This window comes from Leptodactylus fuscus, chromosome 2 (assembly GCF_031893055.1).
Source record: "Leptodactylus fuscus isolate aLepFus1 chromosome 2, aLepFus1.hap2, whole genome shotgun sequence".
In the NCBI taxonomy this organism is placed as follows: Eukaryota; Metazoa; Chordata; class Amphibia; order Anura; family Leptodactylidae; genus Leptodactylus; species Leptodactylus fuscus.
In genome coordinates, this window is record NC_134266.1 from 175274581 (window position 1) to 175301475 (window position 26895).

The 26895-nt window shown below is 43.4% G+C and overlaps 1 protein-coding gene across 2 annotated transcripts in view; it reads right to left on the bottom strand.

Annotated features, from left to right (window-relative positions):
- EIF5B (eukaryotic translation initiation factor 5B) overlaps nucleotides 1–26895 on the bottom strand; it is a 47270-nt gene continuing 20375 nt past the window's right edge. Inside the window, exons 8-25 of one of the 2 annotated variants that reach the window (XM_075265163.1) lie at nucleotides 18154–18243; nucleotides 16306–16356; nucleotides 13821–13880; nucleotides 13238–13536; nucleotides 12982–13089; nucleotides 9985–10095; nucleotides 9657–9724; nucleotides 9275–9416; nucleotides 7427–7558; nucleotides 6776–6958; nucleotides 6263–6424; nucleotides 5613–5744; nucleotides 4934–5065; nucleotides 4153–4229; nucleotides 3529–3693; nucleotides 2449–2587; nucleotides 1799–1960; nucleotides 1–705 (exon numbers count right to left, since the gene is read on the bottom strand). In XM_075265163.1, the coding sequence (XP_075121264.1) occupies nucleotides 598–705; nucleotides 1799–1960; nucleotides 2449–2587; nucleotides 3529–3693; nucleotides 4153–4229; nucleotides 4934–5065; nucleotides 5613–5744; nucleotides 6263–6424; nucleotides 6776–6958; nucleotides 7427–7558; nucleotides 9275–9416; nucleotides 9657–9724; nucleotides 9985–10095; nucleotides 12982–13089; nucleotides 13238–13536; nucleotides 13821–13880; nucleotides 16306–16356; nucleotides 18154–18243 (2321 nt within the window). In that variant the 3' untranslated portion in view covers nucleotides 1–597. The remainder of the gene's footprint in view (nucleotides 706–1798; nucleotides 1961–2448; nucleotides 2588–3528; nucleotides 3694–4152; nucleotides 4230–4933; nucleotides 5066–5612; nucleotides 5745–6262; nucleotides 6425–6775; nucleotides 6959–7426; nucleotides 7559–9274; nucleotides 9417–9656; nucleotides 9725–9984; nucleotides 10096–12981; nucleotides 13090–13237; nucleotides 13537–13820; nucleotides 13881–16305; nucleotides 16357–18153; nucleotides 18244–26895) is intronic. The other variant, XM_075265164.1, reaches the window with a different exon arrangement.

Here is a 26895-nt window from a genome sequence, read left to right on the forward strand (position 1 = left end):
TATTGCCCATGTACTTTATTTCTGGCTCTGTGTGTCATGAATACAGTGAGACATGTTGGCAGGAACTGTACAAGCACTGAAATGCTGTCCACAGTACATTTTACATCACCAATTGACATGAAGCAGATACAGACAAGCTTTCCTGCTAACCTTTTAAAAATGTAGGCACAAATCAAAAGAACAATGGAAAGCACAGTGCTGGAGCAGGGAATATGCATAAATCACTTTTAATTCATGGTTTTTACATCAAAAGATCCAAGTTTAGAGGCTGCAGGACATCAATGCTGCGGTGCCAATTTTACAAGTAAAAAACCGAGAACCTGTAATAAAACATTAGGACTATCGTTTCCTTTTAAAACAGAAGCCAGTGTGTAAAGTGGTGAATTCGGGTGGGCAGGCACGCTGGAACTGTGGGGATGTGTAAAATTGAGCACTGTCAAACCAGTGTAAAATTTCTTGGTTTCTCATGGAAAACAAATTTAAACTACTTTTAATTTTCTTCTTCCAAACCACAGGTTCAGTATCCTCAGTTTCTCCCCTTGCAATGCTTCATCTCTTTACAAGTTATAACTCCTCTGGTCTCACAAAAAAAACGCTTTAAATGATTTCAAACACCTTTTTCAATTCAACTATGAGTTGCCAGTCTGTTTTCTGCATCTCATCTCTAAACCAATTTTTTAAAGCATCAATGGATTGCCGGGTGATCTGAAACAGAAGCAAAGCACAATAAATACATCCTATAGGCTTTTAACAAAACTGCAATTTACCGTCAGCTAGAGCAGTACTGCTGTATAAAGCCCTACACTACAACTGTCTGGGGTTTACTTATTTGCGCATACATTTTGTGACCACTAACTCAATCCTGATCATCTTCATTCTTCCCCTACTGATAGCAGAGATCTGTACATGGCTTCTCACTGAAGTACAGTTTGGCAACCTCTTGTATAATGCAGGAAGTTGAGGCAGAGGTCACTTTAAAGAGGACCTTTCACCTCCTGTGGCACATGCGGTTTTATATACCGCTAGAAAGCAGACAGTGCGCTGAATTCAGTGCACTGTCGGCTTTCCTTTTCTGTGCCCCCGGGTGAGGAACTATCGGTGCCGGTACCGTAGCTCTTCACTGTCAGACAGGCATTTCTGACAGGAACGCCCTTCCTCACAGTAGCATCTATAGTGCTGTACTGTGAGAGCGGTGAGACAAGTACTGGGGGGGCGTTCCTCACCTCTCAGTGTCATCACTGGGCGGTAAGAAACGCCCCCTCTCACAGTACAGCACAATAGATGCTACTGTGAGGAAGTGTGTTCCTGACAGACTATCAGAAATGCCCTTCTGACAATGAAGAGCTACTGTACAGGCACTGATAGCTCTTCACCGGGGGCTCAGAATGTGAAAGCCGATAGTACGCTGAATTCTGCGCTCTGCTGGCTTTCTAGCCTTGTATTACACCGCATGTGTCCCAGGAGGTGAAAGGTCCTCTTTAAATAGTTATTTATAGAGTATTTGAAATCATAACATTTTTGGTGTCGTAAAATGAGACTCTGCTCTCATATCCTGTCAAGATCACAGTTCTACCTCCAGAAATTGAGTCAGGACTGAAGCTGCATATTAATATGCCAAGCCTAACTTTTCAGCTGATGGTTTTACAGCTAGAACAGCAATCCAGCCATCATATGAAATCTCCCTTGTTACATGACACTACTCTATGGGGGTTATTTATCTGTCCTTTTTAAGACTAGCTTTATTTACACAGAGAATCTGTCAAATCTGGAAAGTACTGCAAGAGAATGAATAACTTACCTTGCTAACAAGGTGGTCTGTAGCCTCAAAATGTCTTCCATACATCTTCGGAGATTCCCCAGGGATAGGTTCTATCTTCACACAGACCTCTTGCCCCTTTCGTGCTACATCTACAGTCTTGTGGTTGATCTCAATGCTGGTAACTATTCCAATATCTACAAACTAAAAAAGACCTACTGTTCACTACATTGATCTTTGGTGTAAAGACTGAATTGCATAAAGTTTGGTGTAAAGAGTATTTTACTATTTTACTTTTTCAAGAAAGAGGGTATGTTGGGGCAGGGCTTAGCAGATTTATTAGAATTTACGCCAGACAGACACTGAAGTTAATTAGATCTCTTTTATAAGGCAGCTCCTTCTGTCTGGTGCATGGAGGAGAGCAGATGGGAAAATTCCTCTTAATGGTCAGGATCTACAGCAGCGCATTCTATTCAGATTTTACACAAATTTTGCAATAACATGCTGCAAAAGTCCCTTAGGGCATACGCTCAGTTAGGGTTCAGATAAAAGCAGATTGGGCACCGGTTGTATAGGGTGATACATTGGAGCATTAGATAAATGAAATACCAGGAGATTATTTAGAATGTTCATAAATTGCAGCATGCCACCAACAAGACAATAGACAAAACACGATCAAAATACTGACTTACGTTCTTACTCGGGACACATATGGGTGTTCCCTGTTTGAGTTGGCCAGCTTCTATAATTACTCCCATAACAATGGGATCCCGAGAATTAAAGATAAACTGAGGAAGAATTCTTATTTTACATGGGAATACAGCAATATGTCTAGAAAAAAAAAAGAAGATAAAAAGATAGGATAAGAGATATGGAAATCTTGGTTTACCCCAATAAAACCTACAGGGATTAATAATTATTAATTCAGGCTAATACTTTAGATCTTAGGGTTAGCAGTTTAAAGAGCTGTTACCGTAATTTTACTCAGTTGCCTAAAATTGATAGTTCTTATAAACAGCAACTTTTCTTTCACTTTTTTTTTACATCTTTACCATAGGCAATTTTCAAGGAACTTTGCAAGTAATGAAATAATTCAGAATGCGCAATTTAACTTGACAGTTCCATATTAAAAGTGGTTCTCCCACTCTTAAACACTTGTCCTCTAGCTGTACTGGTAGCCACTGAGATAACAAAAATGGGGGTTTGCAGGAGCCCCCTGTATATGGAGTGCTACCACCTCTCTAGTTACTTCTAGGGCACTGCTGGAGATCACAATTGTGTAAGTCCTGCAGAAGGGAATACAGCTCTGGTTGAGCACGTGCATCACCATTCAGGGGCACCTGCTGACATGATGGCTAGACAGCAGACACTTGGTATAGTGGGATAATACAGAAGTTATCAGAGCCCTAGCATTACCACCATCGTAATAATTCACTATATGGACAAAAGTATTGCAAATAAAAAAAATCACCACAGACTCAATTGCAGATTCCAAACCTCCTCTGGCATTAGCTTCTGCACAAGAACTGGTGGCCAGGAGCTTCATAGCTGTAAGCAGCCTTACATCACCAAGCACAATGCCAATGGTCAGAGTAATGTACAACCCTGGCAGTGTACTCGGTGTAGCAGTGGATAAGAGAGTTTGGTGAAAATCAGAAGGACTTTACCTGTACTTTGTCCACTGTAACGTTTGGTGGTTGAGGGATAACACTAGGAGGTGGTTATACAACCTTAGCTCCAGAGTCAAGGAGGCCAAACCCCAAATTACTTACTTGAACTCTTCTTGTTTCTGTTTCTTATAATCCTGTCTGTATTTGGTGAAGGCATCAAACAAGTGATAGATGATTTCAGCACTAAAAATACGCACACCTAAGCTATCGGCCATTTCTTGGGCTTCTCTTTCAATTCTAACATCAAAGGCTAAAATCACAGCATACCTAGTAAGGAAAGAAAAATAGTCAAGGTCAAAACTATGTCAACAAAAAACCTACTTAATATCTTCAGAGAACTACAAGTCTATTGCTCCAGAATTCAACTGGAATGACCATGTAGGGACAGCAAAATTGCTGGGTGGTGGCACTTTGCTGTATGGGAAAGTAGACAATTCAATGCAGTCAATAAAATGAGTCATTTGACTAAAGCCCTGATTCCTATGCTTAAAAGGGAGAGAAACTACCCTACAGCTTCTCATCTCCATGATATTTTGGGGGGAGAACCTCTCTAACACGCCCATATACCAGAATACGTCCTTCTAACCTGACAACTCCCCCTTTCACAGCTGTCACAATTTGTAAGAAATATTTGTCATTACATACAAGCTAGGTGGATGAACCCCAATAATGTGCTTTTTCTCCCATTCTGGACACAGTACAGAGAAATGAGTTTATATAACTTACTGAGGATCATGCTCCAACATCACAGAGGCCTTCATTACATCTTTTTTGTGTACTGGTCCTATATTAATTCCTGCATACTGTATAGGTTTAAGAAAAAAAAATTACAAATCAAGTCATGAAAACAAGCAGCTTACAGTGAATAAGTCACACTTGAACTAAAACTTCCAGCTACAGAGACTACAACAAGGGATATTCACAGATTTGCATATCCAAAACCAGAAGACTCTGCTAAGGCGCTTTCAACTCATGAACAAGACACCAGAAAGAGCTACAATGGTTAACTATGAATTCTAAAATACTGCTGAGAACACCCATCATATCAACAAGTTGTGCTATATACAGTATGTCTGATCGAGGAGGATAACAGAGACGAGACACGGAAACCCTCTCATCTGGTCAGGAGGCCATGCCACTGCACACAGGGAGAACAAATGGTGAGGTGGCCACACAAGTTCGGGAAATAGCCGAGTATACTTTAACTGCACATTCAAGTCATCGAGATACGCGTTAATACTTAGAATATTTCTGTTGCTGATCGACTGAACTCAAGTTGTATTATCTTGTGTTATCAATCCCAACTCCAATCCTTGTACTAATACCAACATGGCGTGATACCATGTAATTCTAATGTGTCCCCTGGAAAGATGCCTCTGGGGACACAGGACAAAATGTTCTACCTTAAGTAAAATCCTATAAACTATAGCCTCCTTTACACGCAAAAAGGGTTACTCTGCTTAGCATACAATTTATTAGCGATAGGGTACAAGTACAGAAAACGTACTGGAACTTCTGATGTTTTGAGGAACTCAAGCAGTGCCTCCAAGGAGCCCAAAGTGGATGCTTGTACATAGACTCCCTTTTCTTCCAACTTGATAGCATTCAGTGTCTGCTTCAGCTCATGGATGAGCTCATCCTTACAAAAGACAATTCATAACATTTATCCTAAGAGCAATTTTTTAATAGATTTATCCACACATATAAACACGGAAACCATGTTGTACCCTGTCCGCCCATCCCTCCCTTATACTTCTCCCCCGCAGATTACAGAACAAGAAATGATTAAAGGTCATACTGTGGTTCCTTTACTTTCCAATATAATATAATTCCTCTTAATTCCAATATATTTATTAATAAACCTCTGTCTCAAAATGTATAAAATCGATAGATGGGAGTTATCCATGGAAAATCTAGGTAGCAACTATGTAGCAATAGTGAAAATTGAGGTAGTTAATTGCCTCATACTCTGCATATTTTTTTGGGATATTTTTGGGACAATGCTCCCTTCTTCTCACAAAGATGTGATCAATCTGTTTGTCTAACCCCCCCATCTCCCAATAGACTATCAATATCTGAGGAGGCAACACGTGGCAGCTAGACCAGCAGCTGTTCAGGATTGCTGCTCGGCAAGGAAACCTAAAAGCTGTACACTGTTAAAGTGAATATTTACAAACAAAACTTACTCTCAAGACTGGGATTTCATCTTCTTTATGGGCAACTAAAAGTGGCAAACCAGCCAATGTCTTCTCCAGATCCTTACCCAAGATCTTCACCCCCTGAGCAGCAATCACCTCTTTGTGTTTTTCATATTGATTCTGAAACATTGAAGTGAGAAGTCAACAACCCTAAGGATTCCTTCTAGAAGATACTGGTTTTAATATAACATGAATTATTTTACATAGCCTACAGCTACACGTCATAGTTGTGCCACTTGCTCTCATGCAACTTTAGAGCTGCTATTTGACTGTACAGAACAGTGAAATGAGTCTTCCATTGAGGTCTTTGATGAAACAGTTGCATTCTACTCACAACCAAAATACAACAGTGCTGCATTTTGACCTTGTGTAACAGCGTTACAACAGTTGCAAAGAAACCAATCCCATAGAAAAGGATCATCTAATAGCCATTTGCAACTTTATGTCACGCTAAGCCTGATCTAGTCCAGGTACTTTCAACACAAGTCTACTGACACTTTGGCACAATCTTTAGAGGCAGGAAAAAGACAAAAAATAAATAAATACATAAACTAAAAATTGATAGAGATAGATCTCTGTCTATGAGATGAGATTTAAAAAAAAACAAAAAAAAAAAAAAACAAAAAAAAAACAATTACCTTTACTCTTAACTCCTTCATTGGAGGAGGAAGCAAAAGTCCTCGGATTTGTGTGACAATTGGACCTTCAACACCAGGAACAAGAACAGTATCCCCTTCTCTAAGCCGACCATTGATCAAGATCACATCAATGGTAGTACCCATGCCAGGAAGAGCTTTAACCTAGAAGACATTACATTAACATTACACAGAAAAGTCAGATCTTGTAACAAGAGAGCTAGGTATGCTTAAACAACTCAGAAGGAACCCTCCCACACACACCCCTCCAACAGGAAACGGGCATCCAGACTGTGAAAACAAGCTATTAACGATAATCATAATGCTCCAATGAACATATAGGCAATATCTGCTTGCAATAATGAATATAAAGCTCTACTGAATGTATCAATACCTATATAATGATAATACTGATAATATACCTAGCTTTCTTTTCAGTGATGGTCTTATACAAGAAACAATAGCAAAAATTAGGGTTTTTTTTTTTTTGGTTTTTTTTTTTTTTTTTAAACTTACCTCCATTACTTGAGCTCTGAGCTCTTCTGAATGGGCCAGCCTCTTATTAAGCATGGTCTGTGTGAGATCAACCAGTAGGGAGATAAGATTGCCCATGCCATCCCCAGTATGAGCAGAGGTGGGAACCAAAGACACAAATGTGCGAGGATCTTTATTTTCAAAAAACAAGGCAGCATTCAGACCCTAAGGTAATAGAAGAAATGCAAATGAATCCAGGGTTCAAGTACATTACACAAAATGAATCTGTAACTCACCGTTGGCCTATCCACAAGGTTATTATTTCATGCAACTGAGCCACAGATGACTGTACTGATAACTATTGAGCAGAACTGTGTCTCAATATAATACACACATTTGGTACAGTACACTAGTCATGTGATCAATCTTCTAGTAGAGAGAATTTTACATCTTCTATACAGAAAACCATTACTACTGGTTTTAGCTACTGGTTGTGCCATTTGTTCCAGCCACCTACACATCTGCTCAATACGCAGACTTTATAACTGCTTCCAATAGTTAGATTCATCTTAGAGTCCTAAAAATATGGTAGTCACCAGGACATACACTTATCTATATATGACTGCCTAATGACTTGTTAATAAACCTACTGATGTGAAGATTAAAATCTATAACTTTTAGTCATTTATTCACCTGTTGTGCAAATTCCACAATAATGGCCTTCGTGCGTTCTTCAAATTCATCCTTTGTATTTTTCTTCTGTTTCTTTAATGTAGCAGCAACGTCAGTTTCTGGACTTTTCTTCCAGTCATACAATCTATCAATCTGGGAAAAAAAGCAAGTGCTTTAGAAGAATGTAAAAAAGTTCTAAATCATGTTCACTACATCAGATGATCCCTCCTGAAAACATCACTGAAAGGTGGCCTGTTACCAAAATCCCTTTAAATGGTGACTCTTTTGGACTATTTCCTTGAAATAGAGAAGATGGGGGGGGGGGGAGAGAGAGTTTTCCCAAAATATGCAAATAAAGCTCCAGGACAATGGGGCATGCCATTGGCTTAAGTTTTAAAACCTGAAGGCAGATTATTTAAGCAGTGCCAAGAATATAATTGGCAGAGGTCCAAATAAAGCGAGCAAACAAAAGAGGAAGAAGAGAGAGAGGGAAGGAAAAAAAAAAAAAAAAAGTACTCATCTTCCCTAAGCCTCGGTTCTGCTTCTGGTCTCTTTAGGTCTGTTGAATGATGTCAGGGATGACTTCAAAATCACTGACCATCACACTTATGCCCTCAAGCCACACCGCTGAGGCTTAGTCATGGGCTGTAGCGGTCCATAAGGTTATTCAGGAAACCAGAAGATGACAAAGCCCAGGGCAGATGAGATTATATATATATATATATATATATATATATATATATATATATATATATATATATATATATATATATATATATATATATTTTTTATACAGTATATATATGTTCCTTTTTCCGCTAGCGGCAGGCTGCTGCTGGCAGAGAAAAGAAGCGACACGTCCTATCTTCAGGCGGAAACCGCGGCGCGATGGTCGCAGAAGGCGGGTTTTGACCAGAGAGACGCGGCGAGCCGCGTCTCTCTCTGTGTCAAAACCCGTGCGGGACTGCCAACGTGTGAACTAACCCTAAGCATTGCCCAGTTTTGCACTCGTGTATTTTGTATGTCCTTTGTGTCTCTGCCTGCAACTTCGTCTGCGTGTTGTTGGCATCAATGGTTTGCCTGCTCCGGCGTTTCAGCAGCTCTTAAGCTCTCCTGCTGCTGAACTTGTTCCTCACGCCGTGCCTGTGATTGTTCCGGCATCTCAGTCTGTGACTTCTGGCTACCTTCATAGCTGTTGTTTTAGAATTTTGCAACAAATTAGATTTTCTTTTTCCCAGCATGTTTAATATTCGCAAACTGCCAATTTGGATTAAAGGTGTTTTCCCATCTAGAGTGTCAGCCTGGAGCAGATCAGATAATATGCAAATGTGTGTACACAAATCACTAAGGGTTAGTGTGTGCTTACACAGAGATAGCCCTGGCTTTCTCTGAAGCAGAGATAAGAGCAGTGTAATATAGTATATGAACATAAATTCATAACAGCCGTGAAGGCATGTAATTTACCAGCATAATAAGTAGCCTGTGTGTTAATCGAGGTTACATATCTATCTATGTGCCAAATTTCATTCAAATACGTTTAGCCGTTTTTGCGTGATTAAATACACACCCAAACTTTCACATTTGTAATATTAGTAAAAAAAATTATTTTTTTTTTTGCTCACCTTCCATGGGCCTCTGCCAATTGAACTCCGGGGTTTGTAGAGGTCTCAAAGTAGAAAAGCAGTTCCAGTTCGGACATATTCAGTCTGAACAAAACCGCAAAGGTTTGCAAATGGTGTAAGCAACATGCATAAAATCATATTGGTTATCCAAATTGATGGTTGGTTTTGGCTATTTTTCAATTGCCCAGCCCTGTTCAATACAGAGTTTCCTAGTGACAAATGCCCTTTAAAGGAAAATATTTCTTACCTTATTTAGTGCTACAATAAAAGGGCACTTCTTATTCTTCAATAAATTTAATGATTCAATAGTCTGTGGCTCCAAGCCATGCATGATATCAACCACAAGGATGGCAATGTCACATAAGGAGCTTCCACGGTTCCTCAGGTTACTTAAAATTTAGAAAACAACATGGCGAGAATACGGTTACTGTTAAATGACAGGAACTATAGGCATACGTTAAAGAAGAAAAACAATAGAATATACAGACAATATATCAGCATGTCACATTTTGAACCAACTGATAGCATCATTCTAAAAAGAGATTTAAAGTGGTTGTAAAGATTGCACAGACAAGCCGAGATAAACGTACTTATGAGCAGAAAGTCATATGTAGTTGGCAAGAGGATACCTGAAAGACTCGTGACCAGGTGTGTCAATGATAAGCATCCCCGGAATCTTTATGTTCTCTTTATCAAACTGTATAAAAGGCAAGAATAGATTCTTATTTAATAACTGATATGCAAAGCATTGCTCGATTTTGATACTGTTAAAGGAATATTCCCATTTCTGCATAAATGGGTAGGTGGCCATATATGCGGCTCTGAGAATAGTTAGGCATGTAGTAGCAGAGGGGTGACTCGCAACTATCAGATATTTATGCCATATTAGGTCAACATACCATCTATTTGAGATGGGAATACCCCTTCAATGCATTAGCAATTTAATATTTTACTTACGTTTTTAACCATTTTTGCCTGTTCTTTAATAGCGTCCAAGGGCACATTGGTTGCGCCTATCTGCTGAGTGATACCTCCAGCTTCACTGTCTTGTACATGAGTATGACGCAACTACAAAGTTTAAAGAAACAATGCAGAAAATGAATGCATTTCAGTACAGTCACTGAATAGATGAGTACAGTGCATGCTTCAAATCCACAACTTTTTCCCTTTCCTGTAAGATACGAATAAAGCTCAGCAGCTAATAAATTGAGAAATGCTATCTTCCCTGAAGCTCGCTGCCATGCTGAAGAGGAAAAATGGCATCCTAAGGGCGGGTTCACACTGTGTTTTTTGGTCCGGAACCTGAGACGAAGACCAAAATATGGGTAGCTGCGACTGGATGCCGATACAGCCGCGCACTCCGTTCCGGATTAGGCCCAAATCAATGGGCCTAGCCAGGAGGGAGTGTCTTCAGGCAAATGTCGCGAGGCAAATCCGCCTGAAAGAATGAGCAACTCGCTTCTTTTTTCTGGGATTCAGAACAAACGGCTCCTGGAAAAAAGAACGGACCAGCTCCCATTGATTTCAATGACAGCCGTCTTTTGATCAGGATACGGCCTCAAAATCCTGACCAAAAAACCCCGTGTGAACTTACCCTGATAGAATGTTCATTGATCTCTTTAGCCTTCTCAAATATAAAATAAAGATGATCATATCTCCTGCTGATCTCATTTCTAATCCCATTTCCCATACATGCCATTAAAGGGAGTCTATCACTTTCCTTAACCCCTTCAAGTTGCGACCATAGCGATACAGGCACTGTGACATTATTTCATATCATACCCTAATTATGTGTCACAGTCCGGTGGATGCCAGGAAAAAGACGTTTTCTTCATTATGTAAGTTTGGTACTCAGAGAACAGTGGGCGGTCCAAGAGATCTCTGAGCACTGTTCTCTCAGATGAAAACACGGCCCTGTATGCTTTGTTGTCCTCCCTGGCTAGTGCTCAAAGAGCTCTAAGAACGCCACCTGTGCTCTGAGCACCTAGTTTGCATAATAAAGAAAACATTTTTCTTGGCATCCATAGGACCATGACACATAATGACGGTAAGGTATGAAAGCATGTCACAGCGCTTACATCGATATGGTGGCAGCTTAAAGGGATTTCGGAGAGTTTGCCTCCATTTAAGAGAGCTTTTCTCAATTATAGTAAAGGGGCGTTCACACACGTCAGTGTCCGACAGCTAGTGTCCGATGCTAATGTCCGCGCAAGATTTTAGCATCGGACACTAGATGTGCCCGTTTACAATTTGCATTATTTTAAATGGGACATCATGTAGCGTCCTTTACTGTCCATGTCTGTCCTTAAGTGTCCGTTTACAAAGATTTTTGAAAAATCGGACATCTTTGTAAACGGACACTTAAGGACCCAGACAGACAGTAAAGGACGCTACATGATGTCCCATTTCAAATAATGCAATTTGTAAATGGACACAGCTAGTGTCAGACACTAAAATCTTGTGCAGACATTAGCACCGGACACTAGCTGTCGGACACTGATGCTAGTGTGAACTCAGCTTTACTAACTGCTTTAAAACATTAATTTTAAGATTACACATTAAACATACTAAAGTTTTTAGATAATTGCTATAGTCTAACACAGGGTTCAGCAACCTTTTTTGTATAGTGTGCACATTTTTTTATTTATTTAGTTTTAAAGACAATCAAAGATTGAGTAGTCAGTGTGCCATGCAATAATTGAAAGGATGTTGACCTTTACATGACAGATAGGCAATGCACACGGTAACACTAACCAATAACTGGTTAACTGTTCTTCTATTAGAATGTGATCCTTGCCCGTGACTTTTTTTTTGTACAAAGATAATTGTTCTCTGGTGTATAGAGATTTTGGCTGAATACAGTACTCCGAGTGATCTGCAGTAAGACAGCTTTGTGGGGACATAGGATGTCCCTCACATAGCCCAGTCTTTTTTGCTGCATAAACACATACTATTGTCCAATCTTGCTGAAATGAAGAAGTGCGTACATGTTCACCTGCCATATCACACTTTACTTTTGCACTAGCTTCAAGGTACAAAAATGAAATGCAAAGACAATTACTGCCTTCTGACTAGGCTAGCTCACAGGCTGGACACTTAGATGCCATGCCTCATGCTGTCTCTCTTATGGTTTCTTCCACTCCAACTGTGTTTACATGGTCCATGGTAGAGAGGGATAACCTGGAGAAGCAGCATTTTAGACATTGGAGACAGCACTGTGCCGAGTAAAGATGCCTTAAGTACCAACATTGGCACAGAGGCTGCTGATCTGTGCTCTAACGCCTGACAAATTGAGCTCCATGTCCCAGGATTAAAAACTTAGGAGTCACATATCTTGCTTACCAAGATTTAGAGTGCTCTTTAAGGGAGCGTTCACACTACCGTTGGTGTCCGACATGTAGTGTCCGCTCAAAATCTGTCACGGACACTAGGAGCGGACACTAGCTGTGTCCGTGACACCTGTCATTCACTTGAATGGGCATCGGGTGCGTTCTTTTGCACTCCGTGCCCGTCCTTCCCTGTCCACAAGAGAAGATGTCCGACTTCTCAAGCGGACAGAAAAACCCTGCATGCAGGGTTTTTCTGTCCGCTTGAGAAGTCGGACATCTTCTCTTGTGGACAGGGAAGGACGGGCACGGAGTGCAAAAGAACGCACCCGATGCCCATTCAAGTGAATGACAGGTGTCACGGACACAGCTAGTGTCCGCTCCTAGTGTCCGTGACAGATTTTGAGCGGACACTAGGAGCGGACACTACATGTCGGACACCGACGGTAGTGTGAACGCCCCCTAAGAAGTGCAGATCCAGACTGCAATAGCTGCAGTATTGCACAAACTGGAAGGTTTGCATCTTCTCTCACAAGCAAACTGAAACTGCTGCCGTCAGTTCTAAATAGTCACACTGCTGATAAACTTTAGAACAAGAATGCAAAGAAATGCAGAAAAAGAAACCTACCTTGTCCAGGATTTTGGTCTTTCCAGTGTCAACGTGGCCAAGGACACAAATAACTGGAGCTCGTAGAACTTGAAAGTTTACGGTTCGCTGGTTTTCCAAACGTCGTTTCTAAAATAGGAGAGTATCTTAGAAAACCCAATTCTAAAGTATAATCCCAGAGGAAAGATTCAACAAAGTAAACTGAATTCACAAAGATGACAGTATTCCTAGCTAGCGAGACAAAAGTAGGCAAAACTAGGGCCGCAATGATCAATACCTCTATTCGTCTCTTGGCTTTATCATAGGCCCGTTCTTCTTTGGTGCGATCATCATCAGAGTCAGACTCGGATTCAGAGCTGTGCTCTACAACAGACTTCTTCTCAGCTGGTTTGGATCTAGCAGAAGGGGACTCAGCTGGCTTTTCTTCTGCAGATTTTTCATCCTCACTGCTATCCCCTTCTTCGTCATCCTCTTCCTCACTTTCTGCATCATCCTCCTCATCCTCATCATCCTCGTCTTCATCCTCATCTTCCTCATCATTTTTCTCTTGAACCTCTATATGAACTTTTTGTGTATCTGTTGAGGCAACAAACTTATTTTACATGGAACTGAAAAAAATCTGAATGTTTAGGATTTTTGGGTCAGGTCGTTTGCAATTATAAGTTATAGCACAGCCCATAAACGCAGGCGAGAGAGGTCAAATTATTACTTGAACCACCTTATGAGAAATCTGACAAATGCTAACTGGAACTTCAAGCTCATAAAATTGTTTTTCACTGAATAGAAAATAATAAAAATTCGGAAGTTACTGAGGATATACATAAATAACATAAAAAGCAAAATAGATAAAAATCACAGACCTTTCTCTTCATCGCTGATTCTGGCCTCCCAGTCATCCACACCAAAGTCATCTTCATTTTCTAAGAGTTTAGAAACAGTTCAATGAGTTGGAGAAGGATCCTTCATGACAACTCTCCTACCTTGAGCTTCAATATGTTAAACTGAAGGGAGGAAACGAATCTTCTGGGATTCACCTATATAGCTGAATACTCAAGTTTGCTAAGGTTTCATGAGTTAATACCACAAGTGACAAAGAACAGAGAGAAATTAACTATAACACTAAAGACTACTAAGAATGTGATCTTGATTTCTGCTGCATCATAGAAGAAAAAAAAAAAAAGTCAGATGCAAATAGCACCGACATCTGACTAACTGGGTAATTTAGGTTTCTGTCATGCCACCCTGCAATTTACAAGACAAAATAGTTCAGTGTGCGGAGATCATTATGTAATGAGGTGAGAGCAATGGAGGCCAACCTAGAGCTATAGAAACAGCGCCATCACTCTAAGCTCATAAGTAAACTATTGACATAACTTTTATATGTTAATAGTGTCGTGCTCAGATGACTAAATATGGGATTTATTTATCCATAGCTAGAAGTTGTCTTAAGTTTGTACTCATCGTTCGATCCTCCTGACAAAAGCCAAGAACCTTTGATCCCTTTCAGGACCAAGGGTCATTGATGCGCCAATGCTCAGGCCAAATTGCTTTATACACAATATCTTTTTAAGGGTTTTGCATATCTCAACTATGAACATTTTTTTCCTTTCAGAACACATAAGGCTTAAAATAAGTAAGCTCATTTGTTAAATAGAAAAATGGTAAGGAAAGTAGCCAGATTGGTGTCACATACATAAGTACATATACTTATCCTCCTAATAAACCATAGAGGTGACAGATGGTATATGGATATGGCTGCATTAATAGAAGAGCAGTAGTACTCCAACAATACGCATGCAGTTAAGAAATCCCTACAGTTAGTAACTCTATTCTGCATGCCGTAAGTAAAGTTTCAGGTCACATAAAAAGCAACCAAAAAATTAGACTCACTTCTATCTAGACTACTGGTGGACCCAAGCAACCTTTACTACAAGAAAAGCAACCCTTGAAGTGAAGTCACATAAATCACACTTGATGCAGACATTTCCAATATTTGACTGTGTTGCAGAAAACCATATGCATGCTGTAGAAAGTAGTCAATTTGGATGAATGAATCTTTCAGTAACAGAAATTTCTGAAAGAAATCCGCTGCATACGAATATATCCTTAATGTTGGAACTGAACACAGAAGAAAGGTAGAACGTACACATGCAGAGGTATGCCCATCCACAGCATATGCCATAAATGCAGGTCCTAGGGATGCCTCCATGTCAATAACTGGAGGGGGAATAGGTCATAGCCATCTGTGAGAGGCGTACAACCTCTTGAGTTGTACTTCCAGACTTTACAAGTAATAGGCATCACCTGAAAAACTCATGCCCATGGCTGTGTCTTGTAGTATGTACATGAGCAAAACAAGGAGGCTCAGAGCTGCCCTCAACGGTCTCTTCTACTCTGGCTCACACAGTGCAAACAATTTTAGAAGCACTCCTAATACCGTCAAAGGACTTACAAGTTATCTTATACTATGAACACACAAAAGGAACTGAGAAAAACTCTCCTTTGACTGTATGAGAAGCTATAAAGAAAACCACATGTCCCTTGTAGACTATTTATATCATAGACCCATGCACGGTCAGTCAGATTTACATAGGCTGATGTTGGATCCAAACCCTCCCAAATAAAGTACATAGTGGCAGTGCATTTTATTACAAATGCACCCCTTGAAAACACATTTCAGTATGTAAGAGACTTGTGGTGGGACAGTGAGTGGTACAGCAGGACATTTTAGTCATGAGTACAGGACCCAACACTGACTCTTCTGGCAAAGAAAAGAATAACTAAACTAGATTTACGCTGCATCTGTCAAAACATGAGAACAGACTGAAAAATCTATTAAAAATGATGGATGCAGAAAAAGCACCCTTTGTTTCCACCTGGCACCCTTCACTATTAAAACCAAGACAGAAGCCTTCTTACACCTTAATCGATAACCCTTTAAACAGAAGAAAAAGTCTTGTGCTCTGTCTGCCTTTGTCGTTCTATTAGTTTTTCAGGAGGTTCTGATCCTATGATAGATCATATCAGACTGAAAAGTGTGAACTTAGCCTAAGGCCTAGGTAATGTAGTGTGACATACGTACCCTCAAGTGATAGGTGCATTTACTAAAGATAATCAATAAGAATATGCAGCACTATGATACATAGTCTACTGAATGCAATGCAACTTGTGAAGCTTAGCAACAGACAGGGTGTTGTCTTTAGAAGGTATAAACTAAAGGAACTGCTGACACATGACTATAGGAAAGCTAAGAACTACCGTACATGGCTAAAAACTACAGGATTATTATAAGCAAAGCTGACAACAAACGATAATATAGCCATGCGTCAAACAATAATATAATACCTTCTTTATCTGTCCCACTATCCTGATTAGAGTCACACTGGAAAAACATGTCTGGAAAGTTTGTAAGAAACACTTCAGTATTGCGAAAGAAAAGTGGAAAAACAAAGTATTTAACATGCAGCTATCAGGCTAACATGTAAAGGAGATATTATCAAGCACAGTAAAGTCTACCAGAGATACCCTGTTGCAATCTCCTACTGATTCCAGATCTACACATTATCCTTATAGTGGCCTAGTAACTCATATTGATAGACAAACAGCCTTTGTAAATTTCCAATATTTAAGAGAGACTGAAAAGATAGATTTGTTTTGGTTTCTTATGTATAAGGCTATGGCAATTTAGTCCATGACTGCAGTCATGCAACTAAAAATAGTCAATGACACACTGCCACCCCTTAAACTAAGAATTAGCCCCTAAACTAAACTCCCTCCACCCACCTAACTTCTAATTTACTTCTATTAAAAAAAGAAAAAATATATATATAAAATTACCCATATGACTGTCCCAGAGACACTTTCTGATAATCCAGTGACGTTCCGTTTCACCGCCTCCAAAATGTCACATCATCATTACCCCCCCCCCCCCATACCCATCAATACTTACTACGCATTCCTGTGTCTGGGAACAGTTCCTCCCCTTTTCCTGTCTGCCAGTAGTGGGCAGAAAAGGATAGCTAGGGAGACCAGTGGGAGGGGCTAATAATGGGCACAATCGCTAGGCTTGAATCGCTAGGCCAAGGAGACAGTGGGAGGGGCTAGTAATGGGTGGGAACGCTCGGCTACTGATACAGGGAGGGGGAGTGTAACAGACCGAGAGGGGGGCTGAGCGAGAGGGAACTAGTGTTGAAGCTACACAGGAAGTTGCACAGCAGGAAGCTAACACCAAGTAAACAAAAGCAGAGGATGCCAGCAACAACCAGAGACACCCAGAAATCACTCTAAACACTGCTAAAGGTATATGTGTGTATTTATTAACTCATTACTAGCACTAATAAGAAAAAAGATTTTCTACCTAGAAAACCCCTTTAAGTAAGGGTAAGTAAATAGGGTTTTAACTGAAACCCGGGCTAGTTCACACGTGAACTGCCCGCGCGGGTTTTGACACCGAGAGAGACGCGGCTCGCCGCGTCTATCTCTGGTCAAAACCCGCCTGCTGCGACCATCGCGGTCAAGGCTTTCCCCTCCGCTGTCGGCTCAAATGAATGAGCCGACATAGGAGGGTGGTGCTGCTGCTGGGCGGAAGCCGCGCGGCTTCCGCCTGAAGAAAGGACATGTCGCTTCTTTTCTCCACTAGCAGCATCCCGTCGCTAGCGGAGAAAAGAAGCCTGGCGGTCTGCATAGACCACCATTGTAAAGGGGAGGTTTCTGAAGCGAAATCCGCTGTCAAAAACCTCCCCTTTGCTCACGTGTGAACGACTCCTTAAGGTTGTTTTGACTGCAAATTTAGGTTGCAAACTTGTCTCAGTATTGATTACATACTACAAACTGCAAGTTGCACTGGTCACGTGCTGTAAAACTGGTAGTATGAGAGCGGGTACTGTAGCAATGTCCTATTGAATTCTAAGTAAACAATGCTGAGAAACAACACTGTCCAGGTACTAGCGATCTGAGGGGGATCATGGGTGTCAGACCCCCGCAGATCTAATATTGATCAATCTTAGAAACCAGATAACCCCTTTAACTTACTGAATTCACCCTAGTCCCAGTGATACAGTTTTGAACCTTGGTAAATTCTAGCACTGCTACAAAATCCTAGGTACCTGTAGCTAGCAACAGCCAAGGAGCAACATAAATGTTCTATTACTTTTAACATGAAACATTGAAGTTAATGTGAAGCTTATCACTCACCAGGAGTTTCTGCAGACAATGGGGCCTCCTCTTTTTCTAGCACTGGAGATTCAGGAACATCATCAACTGGAGAACTCACCTCCATTGGTTCTGAAAAGCATAAAAACAGCCACTTTATTATTTGTTCTACTCCAAATGCATTATGGATTAGTATTATATATTAACCCCTTAAGGACCAGGCCATTTTTTGGTTTCGCATTTTCGCTTTTCCCTCCTCACATTTCAAGAGCCATAACTTTTTCATTTTTCAGTTCACAGAGTCACATGATGGCTTATTGTTTGTGGGACAAATTGTACTTTGTAATGGCACCATTCAATATGCTGTGCAATGTACTGGGAAGCTGGAAATAAAATTCAGAATGAGGTACAATTGGAGAAAAAATGCATTTGCGCCATTTTCTTATGGGTTTAATTTTTACAGCGTTCACTGTTTGGTACAAACGACATGTTGCCTGTGTTCTACGTGTCAGCACGAACGCGGTGATACCAAATTTATATGGTATTTGAAATGTTTTGATACTTTTAAAAAAAATGATAAACTTTGCAAAATAGAACAAAAAATTTGTGTCATCATGTTCTAACACAGGGGTCTCAAACTCGCGGCCCGCGGGCCGCATGCGGCCCCCCGAACAATTTTGTGCGGCCCGCACAAGCCTAGGGACGCCGGATCCGAGTTGAATACATTGTGAGATGATTATATCCACTAGCCGCTACGTTCCGGCTAGTGGACATATAGGCGCGATGTGATGACGTCACATCATCACATCGCGCCTACAGGTCTATTAGTGAAATTGCAGAGCGCGGCGAGGGAGCGTTGGATGGTGAGTATAACTGTTTTTTTGTGTGTTAAAGAGGACCTTTCACCATTTTGCCCACAGGCAGGTCTATATACTGCCGGAAAGCTGACAGTGCGCTGAGTTCAGCGCACTGTCGGCTTTCCTGATGTGGGCCCAGTGTGAAGAGCTTACGGTCCGGTACCGTAGCTCTTCTATGGTCAGAAGGGCGTTTCTGACAGTTAGCCAGAGACGTCCTTCTTCACAGCACAGCCAATCGCGCTGGGGGCAGAGATGGAGGGGACATGAATCTGGGGGCAGAGATGGGGGGACATGAATCTGGGGGCAGATAAAAGTGGGTGGAGCTAAATTTGCAGCGGTGCGGCCCGCCGACTGGCTGGGATCTTGCTCTGCGGCCCACATGCTGAGTTGAGTTTGAGACCCCTGTTCTAACACCTGTAACTTTTTCATATTTCCATGTATGGAGCTGGTTGTGGTGTCTTTTTATGCGGGACAAGATGACGTTTCTATTGATACCATTTGGGGAAAGATCTGATGGTTTGATCACTTTTTATTCAATTTTTTATAGGAGGCAAAGTGTTGAAAAAAACGCTATTTGGCTATTTTTATTTTTTTTGCCGCTACGTTGTTCGCAGTACGGGATAAATGTTTTAATATTCTAATAGTTCGGGCATTTTGGAGCGCGGGGATACCTAATAATTATGTTTATGTTTAATGTTCTTTAATTACTTTTATAGCTAATCTAGGGAAAGGGGGGTGATTTGAACTTTTATATTTTTTTAATTTTTTCAATACTTTTAAAAACTTTTTTTTTTCTGGTTATACATTTATGATCAGACCCCCTTAGGTACCTTGAAACCTAGGGGGTCTGATCGCTCATACTATTCACTGCAATACTACAGTATTGCAGTGAATAGGAAAATCGCAGCACTTGTATTAGACGATGCCTCTGATGCCTCTGGCATCGTCTAATGGATCTAGTGCAGAGACAAGCCTGGAAGCCTTCAATAGGCTTCCGGCTGTCATAGCAACCGATCACCGCCCTCATGTGACGTTCAGGAGGGCAGCGATCGGCGAAACATGGCGGCGCCCGTGCCGCCGGCGCCGTTTGACCGCAGTGTGTAAAGGGTTAACAGTAGAGATGAGCGAACACTAAAATGTTCGAGGTTCGAAATTCGATTCGAACAGCCGCTCAATGTTCGTGTGTTCGAATGGGTTTCGAACCCCATTATAGTCTATGGGGAACAGATACTCGTTAAGGGGGAAACCCAAATCCGTGTCTGGAGGGTCACCAAGTCCACTATGACACCCCAGGAAATGATGCCAACACCTCCGGAATGACACTGGGACAGCAGGGGAAGCATGTCTGGGGGCATCTAACACACCAAAGACCCTCTATTACCCCAACATCACAGCCTAACAACTACACACTTTACACACTCAATACCACCTCTCTGACAGTAGGAAAACACCTTGAAACATGTGTATTTGGCACTTGCAGTGAGGAGAGCTTGTCACCAGCAGTGAATTTGGCCCTTGTAGTAAGTTGAGGTTGGCACCAACATTTGTTTTGAAAATCAGGGTGGATTGAGCCTCTAACCAGCAGAGTTTGGGCAAATTCATGGTGGAGGGAGCCTCTAAAAACCCCAGTTTGGACCAATTCATGGTGGAGGGAGCCTCTAACCAGCCCAGTTTGGGCAAATTCATGGTGGAGGGAGCCTCTAACCAGCCCAGTTTGGGCAAATTCATGGTGGAGGGAGCCTCTAACCAGCCCAGTTTGGACCAATTAATGGTGGAGGGAGCCTCTAAACAGCCCAGTTTGGGCAAAATCATGGTGGAGGGAGCCTCTAACCAGCCCAGTTTGGACCAATTAATGGTGGAGGGAGCCTCTAAACAACCAAGATTTGGGAAATTCATGGTGGAGGGAGCCTCTAACCAGCCCAGTTTGGACCAATTAATGGTGGAGGGAGCCTCTAAACAGCCAAGTTTTGGGAAATTCATGGTGGAGGGAGCCCCTAAAAACCCCAGTTTGGACCAATTCATGGTGGAGGGAGCCTCTAAACAGCCCAGTTTGGGCAAATTCATGGTGGAGGGAGCCTCTAACCAGCCCAGTTTGGACCAATTAATGGTGGAGGGAGCCCCTAAAAACCCCAGTTTGGACCAATTCATGGTGGAGGGAGCCTCTAAACAGCCCAGTTTGGGCAAATTCATGGTGGAGGAAGCCTCTAACCAGCCCAGTTTGGACCAATTCATGGTGGAGGGAGCCTCTAACCAGCCCAGTTTGGGCAAATTCATGGTGGAGGGAGCCTCTAAACAGCCCAGTTTGGACCAATTAATGGTGGAGGGAGCCTCTAAACAGCCAAGTTTTGGGAAATTCATGGTGGAGGGAGCCTCTAAACAGCCCAGTTTGGGCAAATTCATGGTGGAGGGAGCCTCTAACCAGCCCAGTTTGGACCAATTAATGGTGGAGGGAGCCTCTAAACAGCCAAGTTTTGGGAAATTCATGGTGGAGGGAGCCTCTAACCAGCCCAGTTTGGACCAATTCATAGTGGAGGGAGCCTCTAACCAGCCCAGTTTGGACCAATTAATGGTGGAGGGAGCCTCTAAACAGCCAAGTTTTGGGAAATTCATGGTGGAGGGAGCCCCTAAAAACCCCAGTTTGGACCAATTCATGGTGGAGGGAGCCTCTAAACAGCCCAGTTTGGACCAATTCATGGTGGAGGGAGCCTCTAACCAGCCCAGTTTGGGCAAATTCATGGTGGAGGGAGCCTCTAAACAGCCCAGTTTGGACCAATTAATGGTGGAGGGAGCCTCTAACCAGCCCAGTTTGGACCAATTCATGGTGGAGGGAGCCTCTAAAAAACCCAGTTTGGACCAATTCATGGTGGAGGGAGCCTCTAACCAGCCCAGTTTGGGCAAATTCATGGTGGAGGGAGCCTCTAAACAGCCCAGTTTGGGCAAATTAATGGTGGAGGGAGCCTCTAACCAGCCCAGTTTGGGCAAATTCATGGTGGAGGGAGCCTCTAAAAAAACCAGTTTGGACCAATTCATGGTGGAGGGAGCCTCTAACCAGCCCAGTTTGGGCAAATTCATGGTGGAGGGAGCCTCTAAACAGCCCAGTTTGGGCAAATTCATGGTGGAGGGAGCCTCTAAACAGCCCAGTTTGGACCAATTCATGGTGGAGGGAGCCTCTAAAAAACCCAGTTTGGACCAATTCATGGTGGAGGGAGCCTCTAAACAGCCCAGTTTGGGCAAATTCATGGTGGAGGGAGCCTCTAACCAGCCCAGTTTGGACCAATTAATGGTGGAGGGAGCCTCTAAACAGCCAAGTTTTGGGAAATTCATGGTGGAGGGAGCCCCTAAAAACCCCAGTTTGGACCAATTCATGGTGGAGGGAGCCTCTAAACAGCCCAGTTTGGGCAAATTCATGGTGGAGGGAGCCTCTAAAAAACCCAGTTTGGACCAATTCATGGTGGAGGGAGCCTCTAACCAGCCCAGTTTGGACCAATTAATGGTGGAGGGAGCCTCTAAACAGCCAAGTTTGGACCAATTCATGGTGGAGGGAGCCTCTAAAAAACCCAGTTTGGACCAATTCATGGTGGAGGGAGCCTCTAACCAGCCCAGTTTGGGCAAATTCATGGTGGAGGGAGCCTCTAACCAGCCCAGTTTGGACCAATTAATGGTGGAGGGAGCCTCTAAACAGCCAAGTTTTGGGAAATTCATGGTGGAGGGAGCCTCTAAACAGCCCAGTTTGGGCAAATTCATGGTGGAGGGAGCCTCTAACCAGCCCAGTTTGGACCAATTAATGGTGGAGGGAGCCTCTAAACAGCCAAGTTTTGGGAAATTCATGGTGGAGGGAGCCTCTAACCAGCCCAGTTTGGACCAATTCATGGTGGAGGGAGCCTCTAACCAGCCCAGTTTGGACCAATTAATGGTGGAGGGAGCCTCTAAACAGCCAAGTTTTGGGAAATTCATGGTGGAGGGAGCCCCTAAAAACCCCAGTTTGGACCAATTCATGGTGGAGGGAGCCTCTAAACAGCCCAGTTTGGACCAATTCATGGTGGAGGGAGCCTCTAACCAGCCCAGTTTGGGCAAATTCATGGTGGAGGGAGCCTCTAAACAGCCCAGTTTGGACCAATTAATGGTGGAGGGAGCCTCTAACCAGCCCAGTTTGGACCAATTCATGGTGGAGGGAGCCTCTAACCAGCCCAGTTTGGGCAAATTCATGGTGGAGGGAGCCTCTAAAAAACCCAGTTTGGACCAATTCATGGTGGAGGGAGCCTCTAACCAGCCCAGTTTGGGCAAATTCATGGTGGAGGGAGCCTCTAAACAGCCCAGTTTGGGCAAATTCATGGTGGAGGGAGCCTCTAAACAGCCCAGTTTGGACCAATTCATGGTGGAGGGAGCCTCTAAAAAACCCAGTTTGGACCAATTCATGGTGGAGGGAGCCTCTAAACAGCCCAGTTTGGACCAATTCATGGTGGAGGGAGCCTCTAACCAGCCCAGTTTGGACCAATTAATGGTGGAGGGAGCCTCTAAACAGCCAAGTTTTGGGAAATTCATGGTGGAGGGAGCCCCTAAAAACCCCAGTTTGGACCAATTCATGGTGGAGGGAGCCTCTAAACAGCCCAGTTTGGGCAAATTCATGGTGGAGGGAGCCTCTAACCAGCCCAGTTTGGACCAATTAATGGTGGAGGGAGCCCCTAAAAACCCCAGTTTGGACCAATTCATGGTGGAGGGAGCCTCTAAACAGCCCAGTTTGGGCAAATTCATGGTGGAGGAAGCCTCTAACCAGCCCAGTTTGGACCAATTCATGGTGGAGGGAGCCTCTAACCAGCCCAGTTTGGGCAAATTCATGGTGGAGGGAGCCTCTAAAAAACCCAGTTTGGACCAATTCATGGTGGAGGGAGCCTCTAACCAGCCCAGTTTGGGCAAATTCATGGTGGAGGGAGCCTCTAAACAGCCCAGTTTGGACCAATTAATGGTGGAGGGAGCCTCTAAACAGCCAAGTTTTGGGAAATTCATGGTGGAGGGAGCCTCTAAACAGCCCAGTTTGGGCAAATTCATGGTGGAGGGAGCCTCTAACCAGCCCAGTTTGGACCAATTAATGGTGGAGGGAGCCTCTAAACAGCCAAGTTTTGGGAAATTCATGGTGGAGGGAGCCTCTAACCAGCCCAGTTTGGACCAATTCATGGTGGAGGGAGCCTCTAACCAGCCCAGTTTGGACCAATTAATGGTGGAGGGAGCCTCTAAACAGCCAAGTTTTGGGAAATTCATGGTGGAGGGAGCCCCTAAAAACCCCAGTTTGGACCAATTCATGGTGGAGGGAGCCTCTAAACAGCCCAGTTTGGACCAATTCATGGTGGAGGGAGCCTCTAACCAGCCCAGTTTGGGCAAATTCATGGTGGAGGGAGCCTCTAAACAGCCCAGTTTGGACCAATTAATGGTGGAGGGAGCCTCTAACCAGCCCAGTTTGGACCAATTCATGGTGGAGGGAGCCTCTAAAAAACCCAGTTTGGACCAATTCATGGTGGAGGGAGCCTCTAACCAGCCCAGTTTGGGCAAATTCATGGTGGAGGGAGCCTCTAAACAGCCCAGTTTGGGCAAATTAATGGTGGAGGGAGCCTCTAACCAGCCCAGTTTGGGCAAATTCATGGTGGAGGGAGCCTCTAAAAAACCCAGTTTGGACCAATTCATGGTGGAGGGAGCCTCTAACCAGCCCAGTTTGGGCAAATTCATGGTGGAGGGAGCCTCTAAACAGCCCAGTTTGGGCAAATTCATGGTGGAGGGAGCCTCTAAACAGCCCAGTTTGGACCAATTCATGGTGGAGGGAGCCTCTAAAAAACCCAGTTTGGACCAATTCATGGTGGAGGGAGCCTCTAAACAGCCCAGTTTGGGCAAATTCATGGTGGAGGGAGCCTCTAACCAGCCCAGTTTGGACCAATTAATGGTGGAGGGAGCCTCTAAACAGCCAAGTTTTGGGAAATTCATGGTGGAGGGAGCCCCTAAAAACCCCAGTTTGGACCAATTCATGGTGGAGGGAGCCTCTAAACAGCCCAGTTTGGGCAAATTCATGGTGGAGGGAGCCTCTAAAAAACCCAGTTTGGACCAATTCATGGTGGAGGGAGCCTCTAACCAGCCAAGTTTGGACCAATTCATGGTGGAGGGAGCCTCTAAAAAACCCAGTTTGGACCAATTCATGGTGGAGGGAGCCTCTAACCAGCCCAGTTTGGGCAAATTCATGGTGGAGGGAGCCTCTAACCAGCCCAGTTTGGACCAATTAATGGTGGAGGGAGCCTCTAAACAGCCAAGTTTTGGGAAATTCATGGTGGAGGGAGCCTCTAAACAGCCCAGTTTGGGCAAATTCATGGTGGAGGGAGCCTCTAACCAGCCCAGTTTGGACCAATTAATGGTGGAGGGAGCCTCTAAACAGCCAAGTTTTGGGAAATTCATGGTGGAGGGAGCCTCTAACCAGCCCAGTTTGGACCAATTCATGGTGGAGGGAGCCTCTAACCAGCCCAGTTTGGACCAATTAATGGTGGAGGGAGCCTCTAAACAGCCAAGTTTTGGGAAATTCATGGTGGAGGGAGCCCCTAAAAACCCCAGTTTGGACCAATTCATAGTGGAGGGAGCCTCTAAACAGCCCAGTTTGGACCAATTCATGGTGGAGGGAGCCTCTAACCAGCCCAGTTTGGGCAAATTCATGGTGGAGGGAGCCTCTAAACAGCCCAGTTTGGACCAATTAATGGTGGAGGGAGCCTCTAACCAGCCCAGTTTGGACCAATTCATGGTGGAGGGAGCCTCTAACCAGCCCAGTTTGGGCAAATTCATGGTGGAGGGAGCCTCTAAAAAACCCAGTTTGGACCAATTCATGGTGGAGGGAGCCTCTAACCAGCCCAGTTTGGGCAAATTCATGGTGGAGGGAGCCTCTAAACAGCCCAGTTTGGGCAAATTCATGGTGGAGGGAGCCTCTAAACAGCCCAGTTTGGACCAATTCATGGTGGAGGGAGCCTCTAAAAAACCCAGTTTGGACCAATTCATGGTGGAGGGAGCCTCTAAACAGCCCAGTTTGGACCAATTCATGGTGGAGGGAGCCTCTAACCAGCCCAGTTTGGACCAATTAATGGTGGAGGGAGCCTCTAAACAGCCAAGTTTTGGGAAATTCATGGTGGAGGGAGCCCCTAAAAACCCCAGTTTGGACCAATTCATGGTGGAGGGAGCCTCTAAACAGCCCAGTTTGGGCAAATTCATGGTGGAGGGAGCCTCTAAAAAACCCAGTTTGGACCAATTCATGGTGGAGGGAGCCTCTAACCAGCCCAGTTTGGACCAATTAATGGTGGAGGGAGCCTCTAAACAGCCAAGTTTGGACCAATTCATGGTGGAGGGAGCCTCTAAAAAACCCAGTTTGGACCAATTCATGGTGGAGGGAGCCTCTAACCAGCCCAGTTTGGGCAAATTCATGGTGGAGGGAGCCTCTAAACAGCCCAGTTTGGGCAAATTCATGGTGGAGGGAGCCTCTAACCAGCCCAGTTTGGACCAATTAATGGTGGAGGGAGCCTCTAAACAGCCAAGTTTTGGGAAATTCATGGTGGAGGGAGCCTCTAAACAGCCCAGTTTGGGCAAATTCATGGTGGAGGGAGCCTCTAACCAGCCCAGTTTGGACCAATTAATGGTGGAGGGAGCCTCTAAACAGCCAAGTTTTGGGAAATTCATGGTGGAGGGAGCCTCTAACCAGCCCAGTTTGGACCAATTCATGGTGGAGGGAGCCTCTAAAAAACCCAGTTTGGACCAATTCATGGTGGAGGGAGCCTCTAAACAGCCAAGTTTTGGGAAATTCATGGTGGAGGGAGCCCCTAAAAACCCCAGTTTGGACCAATTCATGGTGGAGGGAGCCTCAAAACAGCCCAGTTTGGACCAATTAATGGTGGAGGGAGCCTCTAACCAGCCC